Source organism: Podarcis bocagei, assembly GCF_964188305.1.
Source record: "Podarcis bocagei genome assembly, chromosome: 2".
NCBI classification, from domain to species: domain Eukaryota; kingdom Metazoa; phylum Chordata; class Lepidosauria; order Squamata; family Lacertidae; genus Podarcis; species Podarcis bocagei.
The window spans coordinates 79,321,632-79,340,966 of NC_138126.1; the positions used below are offsets into that span (position 1 = coordinate 79,321,632).

Sequence of the window (19,335 nt, forward strand, 5' to 3'; positions counted from 1 at the left end):
CATCATTGTGCATGCTGCTTTACAGAGATATAAGAACTGAGATCCCTGCCCTGAGGAGCCTCCATTCTAAAATCTGACACAGGGAAAACAGAAGAGGAAGGGAAGGGGTGTGGGTGAAACAGGGAAGCAATATATGGTTGCTTCAGTTACATGTCCTTATGCTTGGCTACAGGCTTAGTTGGAGCTAAGGCACATGAACAATGCTAAAGTAACTGCTACTTTATGAAGTAAGCCATGTTAAATCCAGTCCCCCCCCCCCCAGCTTAGTGCCTTCAGACTTCCTAATTGAATTAGAAAACATCAAAGGAAAGATGAGTCATGCTGTAAGATGACAGGGCTGCTTAATCTGTGGGTTTGGATAGCAAAGTACTGGCATCAGCACTTAAAACTTGCCAAGTGAAGTGAAATTGTTTTGCAGACAGACTGATCAACGAGAATTTAAGGCACACTTGTATTGTAATGTTTCTATTCCCACATAAAGGATAAGACATCACGGGGTGGAAAGCATATGGGATATGCATGGTCAACTGGCAGAAGATTTGCAGCTCCTCTCTCTCTAGGGAGATGAGGTCCAGGAGTGTACTGAGCTCAACGTGCAGGTTCACAAATCTCTGCTTTTTTCACTTCTTTTTCTTCTTGGCTCCACATGCTCCACCCCTGGCAAACGCATCCTGGATTTGCTGCTATTTGTGCAAATTCATTGCCTCTATTGGCAAAACCAAGTCTGTGAGGCCTAGTGCCTTTCTCACCAAAATGCCTGCGACTCACGACATTGGGCTCTGCAATAATGAAATACAGCACAGCCTGTTTGTCCAAAGCATTTCTATGCTTCGCTTACCTTGATTGGCTTGGAACTTCTTTTATGCTTCCTGCGACGAATAAGTTTCTCTCTATCCTATAGAAGAAGAGCAAGGAACAGTGAGTGCCAGGGTAGGGCAGGCTCACACTCAGGCATCAAATATATTCTCCACATTGAGAAGTCTCTGGCCCCCACCCAATGGAAGGTGGGATCTTGAGGAAATGAAGGTCATGAGTTGAAAAAGGTCAGCCACCCCTGTCATCTCTAACCATTGGTCTTGCTGGCTGGAGTCCAGCAAAATCTGGAAAGTTTTCTGCATCCCTGAATTAAAAACCAATCCTCATGATTATTCTGCCCGTGGTGCGTTCAGTTTGCAGCAGACTGCACCACCACCCAGCCAACAGGGCACCCACTCATGAACGGAAATCAAGGTGAAATCCATACACAACCCGTAACAGTGGGAGACTAATTCATGCCATATAAATGCCAATGTTGTGTTGATATCTATTTGGATATCTGGCGGGCTTAAGTTAATGTTTAACTTTTGATGCAGTAACTGATGGTCATTGTATCCATAAAGTGAACTGATGGTTGTTTTTGCTATTATTCATATTACAGTGGTGCCCCGCAAGACGAAATTAATTCGTTCCGCAATTTTTGTCGTCTAGCGAATTTTTCGTCTTGCGAAGCACGAAATCCCATAGGAATGCATTGAAAATCAATTAATGCGTTCCTATGGTCAAAAAAAGTCGAAACAAAGCCAAATTTGGTACAACAACAGTTTATTAACTGCTCTTTAAAGTCACACATACTGTAAAGAGCAGTTCAAAAATTGAAGGGAAAATAAATTAACTTTATAAACAAAACATGTCTTTGTTTTTAGACAAAGGAAACAAAGCCGCGAGACGTTTTCGTCTTGCAAAGCAAGCCCATAGGGAAATTTCGTCTTGCGAGGCAAATCGAAAACGGAAAAACCTTTCGTCTAGCGAGTTTTTTGTCTTGCGAGGCATTCATCTTGCGAGGTACCACTGTATTCATATATTATTTCTTTTTATTGTCTATAATTTCTTTGTTTAATTTGTAAATAAAAATATTGTCATTTGTATTATTATTATTATTATTATTATTATTATTATTATTATTATTATTAAAGGATTGCTATGTCTGATCCTATGTGGTCTGGGAGCCTTGCTCCTGACTTCAGGATATGAGAAATGCTTCCATAATTATAGGCCATCTTGCTTTTTCATAATGATAGCTTTCAGGAGCTACTCCTCTACTTCTAATGTCTTGCAGAAGTGTCAACCTACCCGTGTCAATTCATCAATTATGTTCTGTTGTTCTATAACCTGAAGCTTCAAAAATTCAGTCTCTTGCTCTTCATTAGCTTGATCCAGGTCATTGAGAGATTTTAATTTCTTCAGAGGAGGATGTGATGTCATTTTTTCTTTCTGTGTAGCAAACAAAACAAAGGCAACCCCTGACTATTAAAAACAAGTAATTTCTTTTAAATTTCTTTTAAACAACATTTTCTGCTTCAGCAACATTTTCTGCCGGGTGTCTACAATCTGACATCCAAATTGACATGGCTATTTTTAGTATTTTGTTTTGTTTTGTTGCCTCCTGCCTTAAGTGTGAAACCATTATGGATGCCAGGGAGTTAGGCTGCAGTTTTTCCACTTTGTGTATTTCTAGGTAGACATAAATAGTTTCTTAAAAAAGAAGAAGTGTTCTCCTGCTATGGTCTTGAGGGTATGGCTGATATACTCTCTTATTTAGAAAACTGAACAAAACCTTGCTAGAGCTGAAAGTCCTGCACTATAGTATGAATGTTAGATTCTGTGATTTGGGCTGAGAACTTGAACACACTTATTTGGGAGTAAGTCCCTAAAATCAGTAGGACTTCTGAATATAAATGCTTAGGATTTTATTTGTTGCTTAAAATTAATTTATGCTAAAAGAAGCTTATGTTTGCAACTTTACTTCATGGAGAATTAGACATCCAGTTCTGTTGCATAAAATCATTAAAATGAATCCCGACCCATTTACTTGCAGACTAGGAATCACTGAACATATCTTTTGATATAGGCTTACAAAGTTTTTGTTTTTTCAAAAGAGAAAAGTGCAGCGGAGAGCAGGTTGGGAAATGATTTGAAACAGATCTGCGTAAATTATTCCTTGTTCTTTTTACAATGCTCTTGCTTGTCAATTACTCTTGACACAAAGAAACTTCAGGAGAAGTTTCAAGGGAAGCAAACGGAGGCAGCTTACTTGGGAATGGTTCAAACATCTCTTCTGTGGGGTGTGGTTCAAGGGAAAGAACCCCCCCCCACTTCACAAAGGGAATCTTGGTGTGTGTGTGTGGTGTGCTGGATGTTCATGTGTACAAACGCAAGCATAGTTTAAGTGAGAATTGGGAGGCTCTCATGTAAATTTGCATGCATGGATGCTGCTCTATGCAACCTACTTAATGAGTATTAATCCTGATTTGCTTGCACAAAGTTTGTATTGGTCTTTATGACCATGTATCTGATGAATTGGACTGTAGTCCATGAAAAGCTTATGCCAGAATAAACTTCTTAAGTCTGTGAAATGCAAGAAGTTTAGGCATGCAGGTTGCTGTGTTCAGTTTGTATGCACCAGGATGTTCAATTTGGATGTGTCAAATGTCACAATGTCATAGCTACAAAGATCAGCATGAAATTGACTGGTTTTTAGCTACTGATAATTTCCCTGTTTCAAGTTTCTGAAATCTTCACACTCAGTTTTGAAGAATGAAAAGCCTTCATCAACTAACGAGATCAAGTGTCAGCTTTGCCTTTTGCGGTTAAATCCCAGAAATTCACTTGCAAAGAAAACTTATGGGCAAAAACTTGCCAATATTACGATGCACAAGTAGAAAAAAAATATGTTCTGAACACTCAGTACAAACCATTTCTAAATTCTCCTTAGCGATTGCTTTGAGCTTCTCCTCCATGCGCTGCAACGACTGCATGAGTTCATCATTTCTCTTGGAGAGGCACTTATTTCTTTCCAGAAGAGGTTTGCATTGTTTTTCAGCTTCCCGAACACGTTTCAACTGTAACAACAATAATAACTCATAAGAGAAACCCCTTTCTTCATTTCTTCATTTAGTTTCTCATTGCTGGTGTCTACTGTGCAAGGAAAGGAATGATAACATGGTAATTCTAACTTTCATTAAAGCTGAAGGCAGAGGGTTTTTTTGGGGGGGGGGAGATTAGAGCACTACAGGTGCTTTGAAAGAGGATTGGGAACCTCTGGTTCTCCAGATGTTGTTGGACACTAACTCCCATCAGTCCCCAGCCAGCTTGGCCAATAGTCAGGGATGATGGGAGTTGGAGTCCAACAACATCTGCAGGGAACTGCATTGGCTGCCACTGGAGTAAATCTAGGAGGAGAGATCTTCCCCACCTCTTTAGGGAATGTGCTTGTGTTTGCCCTCTGTTTTTCCTACTCATGTGTTGCTTATTCCTTCCATCCAAAAGTGATGAGGAGCCATGTAAATCATCCATTTGGTTTATGCTGTAACCTGCCCTTTGACCCTGGGATGAAGGGTGGCGTAGAAATTTAATAAACAAAATAATAAGTCATGGCCCCTTTTAGGTCCTTTTGTTCTTTTTGATACAGCGTTCAAGCACCCCCGCTGAAAAAACTGCTAAAAGCACCCACCAGTTCATTCCGCTCATCCACCAGCAGTGTGTTCCTGTCCTCAAGTTTCCGTATGGTAGCATTGAGCTCTGCCATCCTCTTCTGGTTTCTGCGTAGGTCCTGCAAAGGAAATGTTTAAATCATTTAATACAACAGCTGCATATAGGCAAACTGCTGTCAGTGCAGTGCCCAAGGCCAGACAAGTTATTTTGGCATCTGAGGAAGGAAATCCCACAGGCACCTTTCCCCTGAACCCCACATGGCAAATGAAATAAATAACAACTTGCTACCTTTTCGTGACACCAAAGTTCAGCTGCCTCAGGCGACCACCTTAGTCTGTCTAATGCTACCGGACCTGGTAAGTCTATTCTACTGCATACCCATGGTTTAGGTTGGGCAACTGTAATGTGCTCGAAGTGGGGCTGCCTTTGATCGTTGCTCAGAAACTGAGCTGATCCGAAATGCCAGGTTCTGTACATTTGCTGGATAAATGGACTGCAAGAGCTGCTGTGTAGGGAAGTTTGGATTTGATATCCCACTTTATCACTACCCGAAGGAGTCGCAAAGCGGCTAACATTCTCCTTTCCCTTCTTCCCCCACAACAAACACTCTGTGAGGTGAGTGGGGCTGAGAGACTTCAGAGTAGTATGACTAGCCCAAGGTTCTTTGGCAGAAATGATGGATCCCAAGGTAAGGTTACCAGATCGCCTTGTTTCCCAGGGACAGTCCCCAGATTTACATATCAGTCCCCTGACAAAATCCACCTATTTGGTAGGAAGTTGAAAAGTGTCCCTAGATTCATTGAAAAAAATCTGGTAACCTTAACCCAAAGAAGACAAAACATTTAGCCCCCCCACCCTGAAACCATGTCTCTCACCCTCTGGGATTCAATTCATTTATGATTTCACATAAAATAAAGCATTCAAACAATGAAATAATTGTTGCATAGTATGCATGGGTCTCTCCTGAATCGGCCATGAATGCAAAGGGCGTAGGTAGGCCACTATCTCTCAGCTTCGACACCCCCACTTTACAGAACTGTTGAACAGATTATTTTAAATTTGAACACTTCCATGTACTACAAAAATGCTAAGCTTTAACTTCCATAACCATTTTTGCAAATTGTGCTAAATTGAGTGTATTGAAGTGCAGTCTTACGCCAGCCACAAGAGGGCACGTTTCATGCACCACAAATGGATGCTTCCTCGTGGAAATGATGCAATAAGTGGGCAAAGTGCATCCAGTCAAAGCCCAAATGTTCCCCTTTCTTACAGGACTGCTGCAGTGTTCAGAGCCATCTCCTGCTCTGCCTGGGATCTCTCTTTTGGGACTGCTCATGTTACATTCGGCCTCCTTTACTAAGAAGAGCTGTTCGTCCAAAGCCTCCTTCTGCAGTTGAAGCTTCTGAACATATCCAGTCAGGGTCTCCAGCTCTTTCTCCAAGGAGAAGATGGTTCTGTCTTTTGCTTTGATCTCATCCATCTGAATTAAGACATGGGAGGACAGTGTTATTCCACAAGCCAGAGCAGTGAGCCAACGTACTTTCTACACATTCATGAAGGCAGTTTACAGAATACAGAAGCTCAACTTGTTTACATTCAAGCAGGCCTTTCAATCTATGAACAGAAACTTTTCAGTCAATTGTTTTACTCTCTCCACCCCCTACTGTTATGGCCGGCAACTTTTTATGGTCAAGGAATGATTATACAGCTGTACAGCAGGCATAAATCCAAAAGGCAAAGAATCCCCATATCTGTGTCTGGATGTTTAGAAAAGATACACCTGTCAGATTTTTGACTGTTATGTCATGGCATGTGAAAAAGCCAAAGGAAAAATAGATTGCAACTCTTCACAAGCCAAGGCTGAAAACAGGATGTTGAAAAGGGACATATAGATGCTACAGAGCTAATAAAATATTTTATTTGGTGGGCACACAACATTTTGTTATGTAGCAGCTATGTGGTGTAACCAGTGCCGGAATTATGTATAAGCTAAACAAGCTATAGCTTAGGGCCCCACTCTCTTGCCCCCCGCCCCCAAAATTTAAAGGAATTCTTTAAAGTTAGAACTTAATAATTATTTCACTATTAATATCTTTCTTCTTAATTGTATTTCAGTTCAACAATTACTTTGATAAAATACATATTTTGTTGTGTGCAAATTGCTTTAGGTCCATATTTAGGTCCATAAATTACCATATAGCATATATTCAACACAAAAAACAGCGACAATTTGTTGTTGACAAAGGACAGCTGGACATATAAAGGGCCCCATTACCTTCAGTAGCTTAGGGCCTCATCAAACCTAAATCCGGCCCTGGGTGGAACCACCCCAACTGAATTATTTTGGCCTCATGATTTTTTCTTCTTTATTTCTTTCTGTATCTGAGCTCAATCCACATTCTGATACTATCCCAAAATGAGACAACTTGCAATGTTTAATTGTGATGGACAGATCAGCATGTCCCCAAAAGCCAGCTCACAGCTGCCCTATTTACCATGTGGTTGTCAGGTGAAAAACATGCTGAGTCTGTATGGGGTGATAAATATGGGCTGGTTCAAAGACCCTACATCTAAAGTTTTCCAGGTGGAAAGGTCCATGGAGGCAGCTGTATAGTGGAAGTAGTGTCTGACCCAATCTGACCACATTGGGAGGTGGTGCTTCCCAGTAGCCAGTCATAAAGGGGTGGGGGTTATTACTGCACCTACACCAATCACTACTAGGAAGCAACACCAATCAGGGTTGCTGCACATGATCTTATGCTACTTTCTGGGAGGTTTTGCGCTGAGGGTTTTAGAGCATCTAAACCAAGTCTGCAGTTAGGATCGAGAAGTTTTCACTCAATTTGTATTGGCTGGCACTACTCTGTGGAAAGGTTGTTGTGTCCTTTAGATATTCTTCTGTAGGGAGTTCTTGTATGGTGGGGAGACTGCTTAAATGACCTTATAAAGTAGTTATTTCCTACAAAATCAAGAAAGTGTGTTTTTGCTGTGCCAAATCTGTAATAAACATATGATTGGTTCTTTTAAGCATTCTCACAGCCATGTGCAAACTACTTGCGAGCAAGCAGCTGTCACAGGGCAGGGAAGAACAGCTAGAGGGCACCTGTAAGATCTTATATTTTGAGGTGCACCCCATTCACTCTATCCATTTAAGATTGTGTGCTAAAGGCATACCTTTGACTTGGACATAGCACATTTTGCTAACTTCTACATATGTTACTCTGGACAATGTAGGCTAATTAGAGCAGATCTACACCATACCTTTAAAGCCCACCCAATACACATTTAAAGCACATGACTTTCCCCAAAGAATCTTGGGAACTGTAGTTTAACCATGCTGGGAATTGTAGGTTTTTTTGCGAGGACGACGACGACGACGAGTGCAGCTTCTAGGATTCTTTGGGGAGATTCATGTACTTTAAATGTGCGTTGGATGTGGTTTAAATGCATAGCATAGACCTGCCCACAGTTTTATGGCAAAGGCTCTGTGTCTTTAATATAAGCTTGATATCCAGAAGTCAGTCAGCTCCTTTGCCTGTATGGGAATGCAGTCACAGGGAAACCTGATTTTCTGCATGCAACTCTATAAAAATGAAGCAGCTGTCCATAAAAAATGTCAGTAGTCCTAACTGCAGTACTGGTTGTCGAACCATACGTAAAACGTTTAGCTTTTGCAGTCCATAAGATCAGTAGATGCTGAGCAGCTTTTCATTTTGCAAAGTCATACAAATGTTTGCTTATGTAAGATGAGTATAGAACAATTTTAGAACAAGAAGGTGACTCAGATTAATGTCTGGCTAGCATTTATCAACTAAAGTCAATTTCCCCAGCTAAGTGTGGGACTGTATACTGTACCGCAAAACAACAACACAGTGCTATCCAGTAAACTAAACAAAGGAAAAAAGCCACAAACAAATGATAGACCCTCAACACTCAGATCTCCCATTCCTCTCTGCAATGTCATGTTCAATTTACTCTGTGTCATCATCATCACCACCACCACCATTTATTATTTATACTCCACCCATCTGGCTGGGTTTCCCTAGCCACTCTGGGCAGCTCCCAACAGAATACTAAAAACATGATAAAAGATCAAACATTAAAAACTTCCCTAAACAGGGCTGCTTTCAGATGTTTTCTAAAAGTCAGATACTATAGTTGTTTATTTCCTTAACATCTGGTGGGCGGGCGTTCCACAGGGCGGGTGCCACTACCAAGAAGGCCTGGTCATTACAATGTGAAGTTATTGGACTATAATTCCCATCCTCCCTGACCATCAGCCATGTTGGCTAAAGCAGATGGGAGTTGATATCGAGCAACACCTGGAAGGCATCATGTTGGCTACTTTTGGTATTAGCTTTTCCCTAGCAGTGAAACTGTTAACCAGAATTTAGACCATGATGTTGGAAGTTGTAGTGCAAAATACCAGGGAGAAACCACACTGGGGAAGACTGATTTTGACTGAGACCTCTCAATGTGAGACTTGAAAATGTCACGATTTGGTATGAACTAGATAACAGAAATAAGAATAATAAATGCTCAGCGGAAGAAAATGATTAATTTGGGGTGTCTATGTGCAAGCATTCACACAAAATAGACTCTGGAGAATTTTCCACACATAACTCAAAGCCACTTCCAGAGCCTGCAATATCTTGTGATTGCAGAATCCTTAACAGGAGTTGCTTTCCTAAAAGCAAAGCAAAGTCTGTGAGGCAGGGTCTGATCTTGTTTACAGAGCTGCCAGTCTGGTGAAATGTGCTTTTAAGCCAATATGCATGACACAAGGGTCTGGCTTTGTATGTGGCTCCCAAAAAGTTTGTATTCTGGGCTAGTCATCCAGACAAATTCAGTGCTGTGGACTGAATCCAATACTCCCTCTCTGTATACACTCAGCAGTGTTTGTACACACACACACACACACACAGAGAGAGAGAGAGAGAGAGAGAGAGAGAGAGAGAGAGAGAGAGAGAGAGATTGGCTTTGTTATTTCTCTCTAGACTTCTGCTTGCCACTAGGTGTCTTCCTGCTTTACTGAATATATATATGATTTTGAAAGGTATACTCATGTCCCTTTATATGTATTGTTCTGTGTAGGACTCTGTGCACATTTTACAAGACTAGCAGTGAGAAGCAAGTTGATCCTCTTTAAGCTTGGAGGCCAAGGAAGAGGAAAATACTTTCTTAAATAGCAACAATCAATTAAAGGCACTTCTGCAGTTGATACTTTACCTTCCACTCTTTAACACAGTTTTCAACATTTGTTTGTAGCCATTGTTTCCCATTTGTTACTGCTTTGGAGTCTGTTATTGTTGTTGTTGTTATTATTATTATTATTATTTGAAGGGCTTTCCTCCAGTGATTAATCAGGGATCACATACGGAATTTGGTGATGTCACAGTGGCACGTATCCAGTCAAATTTGTTATATGATGACATCACTGAGGGCAGAAAGCATCCCTGTTGTCCTCCTGGTTGTGTCATACTGTACTATCAGTTCCACTGCTCACTGGCAGTGTATTTTTGCTACAATCCAACTCGAATCATGGGCATGCATGTTGTATCAGAATATCAATTCAAATGCACATCTCAGTTAAGTGACGCAGTGTGAATGTCACATGCGACAGAAGGTGTCATTTGCCTGCCATGAAACACTTTCACTGGGATTCACATCTCCTCTTTAACCTGCTATCCTATTGAGCAAAGTGTTCGACCCTTTCACCAAGGGGTGTAAAAGAACCTCCTAATGACATATAAAGGAATAATGCATTCACCAAGGGTGGAAATGTACACGAAACACTTCACCCCCATTTCACCTCAGCCCTAGAACATTGTGCTCCTTGGGAATCGCAGTAGTGGCAAGCTGCACCCCCACCTGTGGGCAAACAAACACAATTGCAAATCGAGTTCCTGTGCTTCCATTTCAAATAGCAGGCTGGTGTGCCTACTTCATGGGTAAATCTACTTCACTGCTTGTCTGCTGACCTTTGCAAGCAGGCAAAGACAATTACAGGAACAATGTGAAAATGAGGGATACATCAAGAGAAAGAGAAAGAGAAAGAGAAAGACAGATTATGTACAGTGGCGCAATTTGGCTTGTTTGCTGAAAACTGGCAGGGAACCATGTGCAGGTCTATATGGATGGCACCCAATGGCATCTTTTAAATCAGGGGTAAGGAACAATCTTCCAGGGGCCACATGCAAGTTGAAAGTGATGAGGACACAGGGAAAAGTGGATAGGACGAAGGATTGCACTTTTAACTTTGTACGGAAGTCTACATTCCAGCCATGCAAAAGCCATCGTTTTCTGTACACACAGCCCACTCCATCCTCCATACAGGCAAGCAAGTGGCTTTATTACAGTTCAAGGACACAACCCAGGAAGGCAAAAAGCACCCAAAGAGAGCATGGAAGAGGGCTATGGCCTGGGGAGAAGGGGCAACTGTCTGACAGGCTAGACAGAGACGTGAACAGTCTTCGTATCATGGGATGGATATTTCCTACCCCTGCTTTAAATGTATTCCCCCCAAGAAGTGGATTTTCAAAGCAAAAAAGTCATACAGATTTTCCTATAAGAAGAGATGGCTTGCCTAGGGAAGGGGTACATGGAATACATTGCCATTTTTACCGTTTTGGCTTATTCCCCCCACCCCACCCTAGGGGCTGTGTAGAAAGAAATGGCTGTGGGCCTCCACCCCAAGTTCACAGAAATATTTTTTTTCTTGGCAGCTGCGTACCCATGCACACAATCACGCGGAGTCAAAGAGGGCTGCTTGCATGCGTTGTTCACATGCCCATAGGCGCCGACTCCATGGGGCTTGAGGGGGCCCGAGCCCCCTCAAAAATTCGTTTGGGGGGGCTCTGCCCCCCCAATAATCTCCGGCGCCCCTCCAGCAGAGCGCCAGCGCCGCCCCTCCCCCAGCCCAAAATGCACAGGGTCGGGCTGCATGCCTCCTGCCCTCCCTCCCGAGCAAAAGCTCCACCCAATTTCCTTCGGAGCTGATTAATAGGCGCAGCACGCTCTCCCCTATTCGCTCACGAGGAGGCGGCGCCACTTTATTTGCATATTCATGCGCTTATTTATTATTCATGAGCTTTCCCGGGCCCCCCCAATATTTTTTATAAGTCCGCGTCCCTGCACATGCCCTAATAACAACGAGGGAGACTAACTACTATTATGTAAGTTATGCTCACTGATTTTATATATCAGTCTCGATAACACTCAGAAGGGGATGCAATGTTCCCACAGTGAATTTGATCCATGTGGTGTGCATGGGGGAGAGGATGGGGGCATCTCGAGCTACACTGCCCTGTTTCGGCAGCCAATTCATTCCTGCCCCTGTAACCTTTCTTTTGTCATTGCAGGCACCACATTAAGAGTTGTGACAACTGCACAAAACTAGTCCAGTGGTACCTTGGTTCTCAAACGCCTTGGTACAACTTGGAACCCAAACACTGCAAACCCAGAAGTAAGGGTTCTGGTTTGTGAACTTTTTTGGGAAGCCGAATGTGCTCTGTTTTGAGTGTTGCCACACTTCCGTTTTGAGTGTTATGGTTCCAATTTGAGTGCCCCACTTCCATTCTTAGTGTTACGCTGAGGTCTGTCTGTTTTTGCTATTTATTTTGCGTTTTTGTTTTTGTGGCTCTTTTTGTTTTGTTTTTTTTGTGTGACTGTGTGGAACCCAGTTCAGCTACTGATTGATTGATTGTGTGACTGCAGTACATTGTTTATTGCTTTCATTTTATGGATCAATCGTCTCATTAGTAAAATTCATGTTCAATTGCTGTTTTAGGGGTGGTTTTTAAAAGTCTGGGACAGATTAATCCATTTTTCATTACTTTCTATGGGAAAGCGTGCCTTGGTTTTGGAACGCTTTGGTTTGGGAGCAGACTTCTGGAACGAATTAAGTTTGAGAACCAAGGTACCACTGTATGTACTTCTGAGCCCTGTTAAGTGGCTTCCCATCCAGATAAGGTTACTAACCAGTCTGCGGATATCCCTCTCGCTCTCCCATTTGATCTTCGAGATTGCTTCCTGGTGGGATTGGTGCTCACTCCGAAGATCCCCCGCTTTGATCTTATCCGCCTGGATCATGTTGTTCAGGGCTTCGTCCACCTGCTTTTTGGCAGACTTGAGTTCGGTAATTTCCTGCAAAAGCTTAAGGCGCTCAGAGTCAAATTGTTTCCTGGCCTCTTCGCGAGCCTCAATGGTCAGTGCTGTCCGTACTTTGTCGCTGCTCCCTTCCCGCAACGCGTACAGGGCTGACTTGAGCCTCTGGATTTCACTGTCTCTGATTTTCATTGTCCGAGTCATTTCTTGCTCGTGCTGCTTGATGAGATTCTCCCGCACGGCCTGCAGCTCCTTCATCTTCTCCTCGTGGAGCTTCGCTTTCAGTTCAGTGATCTGCACTGTCTGCTTGCGCTGCTCCAGCTCCCGGATCCGCTTCGTTTCTTGGGTTTTCTCCCTTTCGAGTCTGCTTACCTACAGGAAGACAATAAAGCAAGGGAGAGAGAAAAATAGATGTAATGAAACAATTAATAATGATGACAATGACTATCCATTACATTTGTTGCTACATAAAATGTTTCAAAGCAGATGGCAATTATAAAAAAGTATACCAACACAGAAGTTTGAAGCAACAGCAAAAGAATTAAACAACCTTTCTTAGTACAAATACTCCTCCTGCAATTTGATAAAAAGGCTGAATCCTAGCCTTCCTTACTAAAAGGGTGGACACAGCAGTAGGCTGAAGTATGATCATACCATATGATCTTAGTTAAAAATCAAATGCTGGGGTAAACAGATCTGTCTTTGCTTGTGGCCTAAAAGTTGATAATGGTGATGTAAGTCTTAAAAATGTTCACAGAATTTGCAGTTGTCACACAATTCCAAATGGCTTCTTTTTCTTCCAAGAGTGAGACCAAAAGCTTGTTTACTAATGTAGCTAAAGTCCTGAGCAGCAAGTTTCCAACCAAACCTTAACCGAAGTGTGAACCCTGAGTCCCAAGCAATTCACACCTGAGTTAATCTGATCTCCACCTTTGGGGAATTGCACACTGATTCAGATGCTCGTCTTGCATTCATTCGGAATTATAGAGATAAATTTCTAAGACCTTTTTTTTTGTTGCTGTTGCTATCATAGAATTCTAGAGTTGGAAGGGACCCCAAGGGTCAACTTGTCCAAACACCCACAATTCGGGAAATCTAACACATTTCCTTTGTATGTGTTCCAATACACTGTATTTCAGGCTTAAAAAACTAGCTCATGAGGGTGAAGATACAGAGGGAGAGGAGAAGGACATGGTGTGCTTTACCTGCAAGCAAATTCGCATAGCTATCTGGGAGTTGTAATTCATCCAATGTTTGCTAGTTTTCAATGGGCCACCAGAAAATGGTTAACAATAGATCACTAAGGTGTTCTGTGGCTGGTAGTTAGGTTTTGGGCCAGCCTACAGTTTTGTGTTCCATTCATCGTTGGTGATGCACGCCACTTTACTAGATTTGTAGATGGAAGAAGGTGGTATCTCATAACAGCAGATTTATGTTTAAGCTAAACAAGCTATAGCTTAGGGCCCCAGTCTCTTGGCCCCCCCCCAAAAAAAAAAATTGAAGGGAACTTTGGACTGCCCTGTAGTCCAAAATATAATATAAAATATATACTTCTTTGTAATTGTATTTCAGTTCAACAATTACTTTGATAAAATACATATTTTATGTGCAAATGGCTTTAGATACCTATTAGGTCCATAATTTACCATATAGAATATATTCAACATAAAAAACAGCGACAATTCATTGTTGAGAAAAGACAGCCGGACATAGAAAGGACCCCATTACCTTCAGTAGCTTAGGGCCTCATCAAACCTAAATCTGGCCCTGCATATCAGTCTTACTTTGAATATGCAGCTTATTCTGAGAAGGAAAAGTATGGCTTTTGAGCCAAGGGGACGATTAAACCTCTGTGTCTTAATTTCACAAAATACTATCTAAGGGTACGCAAGGGAAGATTCTGCTCGTGTCAGGCCTGACTTCAGAAAGCAAATCTAAAGATTGTAACTTCACAAAAGATGGCTTACATTACACAGGTTATTTCTGACGAATATCCCCCCCCCCCCGCACTATCCTCTGACACTTGAACATGAACTCTCTTTATTGTCAAAATAAAAAAATTCCTTCCAGTAGCACCTTAAAGACCAACTAAGTTAGTTCTTGGTATGAGCTTTCGTGTGCATGCACACTTCTTCAGATACACATATTCTTCAGATATCTCTTTATTGTGTGTATGTGATTTGTTTGACTGCTGCTGAATTATTCTGTCATCTGGAGAATTTAGTTTTGTTTCTTCTATCTACGATTTAAAAGATGCATAAATCAAGCTGAAGAGATCATTTACAAAATTTGCTGTAAATATATATATATATGCCAGTCAGCATTCCTGCATATAGATATAGCCAGTCAGCAATACTACAAAAGAATAAAAATAGCAGGAAACAAACAACAAGACAACAACACAGAAGAGGGTAAAAATCAGAACTCACAAATTCTTGAAAATAGTGTAAAAGTTAGCAATCTTTAAAAGACTGTGTAAATAAAAAATGATTTGCCTGGTTCTAAAACAATAGCAAGGTAAGGGCCAGGTGACTCTCACCTGGGAGGGCATTCCATATGCATGACATTGCCACCAAACAGCCGGTCTCCAAGGGAGCTTTTCTACCATTGCAAATAGAAGGCAAGAGGATGAGAGATTTTAAGCCTTCTTTCATGGTCTCAATCTGGCTCACACTCACCTTATGCACCAGCTCAGTGCCGGATTCACGTATAAGCTAAACAAGCTATAGCTTAGGGCCTCCCTCTCTTGCCCCCCCCCCAAATAAATTAAAGGGGGAAAAACCTGGATGTACATTTCCAAAATATAAGATAAAAAACAAATAAAATAAAACCTACATACAGCAAAAGTGTTTTGTGTTGTGTAGGCTCCTGTGATGTAAGCAATGGGCCCCACCTGCTAGCCTGCTCCCTAAAATATCACTGATTTGCTCATTTCTATATATAGGGTGCCTACATTCTGCATGTGCAAAAAATACATATTTTGTTATGTGCAAATGGCTTTAGATACCTATTAGGTGCATAAATTACCATATAGCATATATTCAACACAAAAAACAGCGACAATTTGTTGTTGACAAAGGACAGCTGGACATATAAAGGGCCCCATTACCTTCAGTAGCTTGGGGCCTTATCAAACCTAAATCCAGTCCTGCACCAGCTATTTATTTTTTAAAATAAGCAAGCATGCCTGGGTTAACTACGTGACAAGCCTCACATCTAGCTTGGCCCTTCCGCAACACTGATTATTTCCTTGAGCCCATCTGAAATCTGCTGACAGAGCTTTTGAAGTCTGTGCAATGCAACCTGAATGGGTGGCTTAAATCCGCACTTCATCTTTATTACTTCAGAAACAATATTCAATAGGAATTTTGCCTAAAGAAGGGCTCATGTATGGATCTCAGCACTCGCCCCTATAAATATTTCACGGTTCTTGACAGAAAACAACAACAATAATGTCTTTTCTGCACTGTAAGCTGCTTTCAACATCATCATGAGGGCAGACTTCAAGTGCAGCCTGATAGTGACAAAAGCAATTTAGCGAGGGAAAAACACTTGGATAGAGAAACAATTTTGGTTTAATACTAAAGCTTGCAGGGGGAGGGGTGTTCAGTGCACAGTGATGACCGGGGAAAGGCTTTTGTTCAATAAATAAGGCTTTCCTTTGAGTATTTCTTTTTCAACAAATATAGTGAAATACAATTTAAGGGAAAGCAAAGAAATATTTAAAACCAACAGGGAGGCCCACTCACTGATAACACCAAGGAAAAATCAATATAATATTGTAATAGGCTTGCAGCGATGAAGCCTTGTCAGAAACTGCACTTGTGGACTTTTTCTGTGGAGGGAAAAAAGGGACTATCTGTGCTCAGCCAACAACTCTGTGAGGCAAGTAAGGCTGAGATGAGGTGACTATCCCAAGTCCACATGGTGAGTTTTGTGGCTCAGTTGGGAACTGAACTCAGGTCTCCTTGGGTGAAGTCCAAAACTCAACCCACCTCACCAGGCGTGGAGAATCTTTTTTCATTCCTCATTGCATCCAACCTCCTTGGACCACATACTGGCAGTGGGCAGAGACAAACAAAAGTGGGTGTGGCCAGAACAGGTGAGGCTAGAAGTTACACATAAACAGCACCCACCATACATAGATTCAGCACACACCTGTTCACATACACATGCGCACGCATACACATGGCACACACACATGTACAATTTGGCATAATTGCGTATGCATAAGCAGACTTTCACTCACATGCTCCCTCCACTCCAGTTGGGCTTGCTCTATTTAGGACAGTTCACACACTAGCCTCAATGGATATGGCATATGCTTAGACCATTGAAAAGTACCATGCATGCCACCCCAAGCCCCAGTGGCTATGCAGCTTCCAGTTTGCACGTGCCAGGATGAACAACTTTTCATGTTCACCGTATGCATGTAAGGATGATCAGGGTTCCTTATTGGTTAGAAAGTCTCCACACACACCTGTACCCAGGCAGGGCTGGTAGGTACATGGGGGAAGTCACTGGGGTCCTGCTGCGTATTCCAAGTGCATATGAATAGAGGTTACCATGTGAATTTTCCCCATGACATTGAAAGAAGACTTCAGTTTGGAATAATTGCTGTAGGGTGATTCTGGGGACATGTTTTAGTTAGCTGTCTCCAAAAGCGATATGAAAATAGCTCTTGCCTTAGGAAGAGCACTGATCAGTTTTAGTTCTGATGTGAAGACTTTGGTAACCTATACTGAACCCAAATTGCTCTTTGGAAACTTTCCCTCTCCTTAGCATTTATCTGGTTTAAAATATATTCCATACCCATGGACGAAGGAATAAAATAAAGATGGGGGGAATGCTTTTGTTGCCTCAATACATCTTGGGATAGTCACCTCATCTCAGCCTTACTTGCCTCACAGAGTTGTTAGAATAAAATGAAGAATCTCCTTTGAATGCCATCTTGAACTCCTTGGAGAGTTAGATAAAAATGTGCCAAAAATAATGGCTTAATTTGCTTCTCTTAAAGCAGGGGTCTGCAACCTTTAAGACAAAAAGAGCCACTTGGACCCGTTTCCGAAGAAAAAACAACTGGGAGCCGCAAAACTCGACATTATAAAAATAACTTTTTTGTCACTTTTTAAAAATTATTTCTTTGTTTGACCCCTCAGAATTACTCCTCCTCATAGAAATAAACGTTAAATTAACAAGTTACCTTTGTGTGTGTGTGTGTTCTTCACTCCCCTTCAAAACAGTGACCAGCGTACATGCCCCCTTTCAATGCAGTGACCAGCGTACATGCCCCTTACAATGTAGCGGGCGGGCGGGCAGGAAGGTGACATCGGGACAGTGCGTGACTAACTCACGCACTGCCCCCATGCGACGTCACAGCCAGTACAGCGCCCGCCACAGTGGGGAGTGTTGGGGCGCACAATGCGCCTGCTCACCTCGCTAGTATCCGCCCCGGAGCCGCGGCAAAGGTGTAAAAGAGCCACATGCGGCTCCGGAGCCACGGGTTGCAGACCCATGTCTTAAAGTTATCCAATACTTATTGGATTTATTTTTATGCGCCTCTTTTCATCTGTCCCACCTAGACTTCTGGAATTCACCTGTGTTCAAACTGTGTTTCTAAAATTGTGATGATGATACCAACAGCAATGTACAGTAGACGACACTTTTCTGCTGTTGGGACAATCTTGCTGATCCAGTATACCTGAAGGAGCGTCTCCACCCCCATCAGTCTGCCCGGACGCTGAGGTCCAGCGCCGAGGGCCTTCTGGCGGTTCCCTCACTGCGAGAAGCAAAGCTACAGGGAACCAGGCAGAGGGCCTTCTCGGTAGTGGCGCCCGCCCTGTGGAACGCCCTTCCAGCAGATGTCAAAGCGATAAACAACTATCTGACATTCAGGAGACATCTTAAGGCAGCCCTGTTCAGGGAAGTTTTTAACGTGTGACATTTTACTGTATTTTTGGTTTTTATGGAAGCCGCCCAGAGTGGCTGGGGAGGCCCAGCCAGATGGGCGGGGTATAAATAATAAATTACTATTATTATTATTATTCAGGTATTTGCTATGGGACCCCTTTGTAGAACACAAGAGTACCATTTAAGGAAATGGCCTCTTACCCATCCTCTGTTTTATAGCACATAAGATTATGACTCAGGAATATCTCTCATTATTACAAGAAGGAAAAATTACAATAAAAACTGCAACGAACACCATGTATCTTCTCGCCGCTCTTAAAATCTGGCTGCCCCACCCATTCTCGATATATGACGTGGGTCCCTTTGTCTCTCTCTTGTTAATAGCACATTCCAAAAAGCTGCAACCAACCAAGAGATGCAGATGACTGTAGGGTTGGAATGAAGTGGCAATTGTCAGGACAACCTCCTCCTCACGCTACATCTTCCAGGCCTCTGGCAACTAGCCTATGGTTCTTAAGTGATCTGAGCAGCTAATTTTTCCCTGAGTGCTGCAGGATCTGTGCCAAGGAAAGGGGGGAGGGGACCCAACACAAGCTGTCTTTCAAGATTGTAAAAATAGAGTGCAGCACATGATGAATTGGAAACAAAAGCTCAATTTCCACTCAGTTACACATAGGTAAGTCCCACTGACATGACTGGTGCTTCTGCACATATTTTTGGGGGGCGTAGGGTTACAGCTCTCCTCTCATTCAAAATTATTATTTTGTTGCTAAAATGGGCTGCAAATTAATGACTGACTCTCACTGGAGGGCCAAAGGAGAAATACTCTGGAGTACACTATCTTGTCTG

The 19,335-nt window shown here is 42.3% G+C and overlaps 1 protein-coding gene across 6 annotated transcripts in view; it reads right to left on the bottom strand.

Moving 5' to 3' along the window:
- JAKMIP2 (janus kinase and microtubule interacting protein 2) overlaps nucleotides 1-19,335 on the bottom strand; it is a 109,920-nt gene that overhangs the window by 20,840 nt on the left and 69,745 nt on the right. For 4 of the 6 annotated variants that reach the window (XM_081181018.1, XM_081181017.1, XM_081181019.1 and 1 more), the window contains exons 3-8: nucleotides 12,451-12,948; nucleotides 5,741-5,950; nucleotides 4,490-4,588; nucleotides 3,732-3,878; nucleotides 2,110-2,250; nucleotides 839-895 (exon numbers count right to left, since the gene is read on the bottom strand). In XM_081181018.1, the coding sequence (XP_081037144.1) occupies nucleotides 839-895; nucleotides 2,110-2,250; nucleotides 3,732-3,878; nucleotides 4,490-4,588; nucleotides 5,741-5,950; nucleotides 12,451-12,948 (1,152 nt within the window). Of the gene's footprint in view, nucleotides 1-838; nucleotides 896-2,109; nucleotides 2,251-3,731; nucleotides 3,879-4,489; nucleotides 4,589-5,740; nucleotides 5,951-12,450; nucleotides 12,949-14,304; nucleotides 14,326-15,685; nucleotides 16,304-19,335 lie in introns of those variants that run through there. The other 2 variants (XM_081181022.1, XM_081181021.1) reach the window with 2 other exon arrangements.